The sequence below is a fragment of the Penaeus monodon genome, chromosome 22 (assembly GCF_015228065.2).
Source record: "Penaeus monodon isolate SGIC_2016 chromosome 22, NSTDA_Pmon_1, whole genome shotgun sequence".
NCBI lineage: Eukaryota > Metazoa > Arthropoda > Malacostraca > Decapoda > Penaeidae > Penaeus > Penaeus monodon.
The window spans coordinates 24334636-24335363 of record NC_051407.1 but is presented as its reverse complement, the minus strand read 5'-3'; the positions used below and the strand labels follow the sequence as shown (position 1 = coordinate 24335363).

Below are 728 nucleotides of genomic sequence, written 5' to 3'. Positions count from 1 at the left end.
GAATGCAGCCATCACCTGTGTTTCAGGCTCCGTGTCTCCACTGTTTCTTTCGTCTCCCGGAGTCGAGGAAGGGGCCTGCTACGACGCCCAGCCGAGGTACTGGTCGTACCTGAAATCCGTTTCGCCCAATTCGCGAGCCCATTGCATTTACCATTGCAAAGTCAATGGGTTCCTGTATGCAGGCACTGATTTCGGGTTTGTATCTTCTCTCTCTCATTCGCTTTCCTAGTCTCTCCGGTTTTCTCTCTGCTTCATTCATTCGTTTCTCCGTTTTTCTCCTGTGTTTTTTTTCTACATATCATCTTGCTTTTCTTCATGATCATAAAGGTGACGGTCATCAAAACTATCGATATTATCATTATTATCTTTAGTGTTAAAACAAATCACCACTACAACTTTTTTATAATCACCATAAGACTATTATTACCTTTATAGCCTTCATTATTACTCCCACCGGGGGTTTTTTACCCCCCATTTTTTTTTTCCTCATCACAACCACTACATCAGTACTGTCGATACTCCTTATTTCATATCATTAATAAGGAACCACTCCTGTTTTCCCCAAAGATCCTACTGTACATGTGGAAGTGAAATTTACGACTTTAAGCCTGCTATATGTGACACGCCCTGCAATGAGAATCCGTGCCAGATATGTGGTGGGTATATGGCGTTCAATTTCTATACGATCCCAGGTAAGCTTAGGCATTGACCTGTCGTTGTTTTTGTGT

The 728-nt window shown here is 42.3% G+C and overlaps 1 protein-coding gene across 1 annotated transcript in view; it reads left to right on the top strand.

The window, feature by feature from the left end:
• The window catches only part of LOC119587374 (mucin-2-like), a 15831-nt gene that overhangs the window by 8554 nt on the left and 6549 nt on the right, over nucleotides 1–728 (top strand). The window contains exons 2-3 of the mRNA XM_037936117.1: nucleotides 27–195; nucleotides 568–692. Of these exons, the coding sequence (XP_037792045.1) occupies nucleotides 27–195; nucleotides 568–692 (294 nt within the window). The remainder of the gene's footprint in view (nucleotides 1–26; nucleotides 196–567; nucleotides 693–728) is intronic.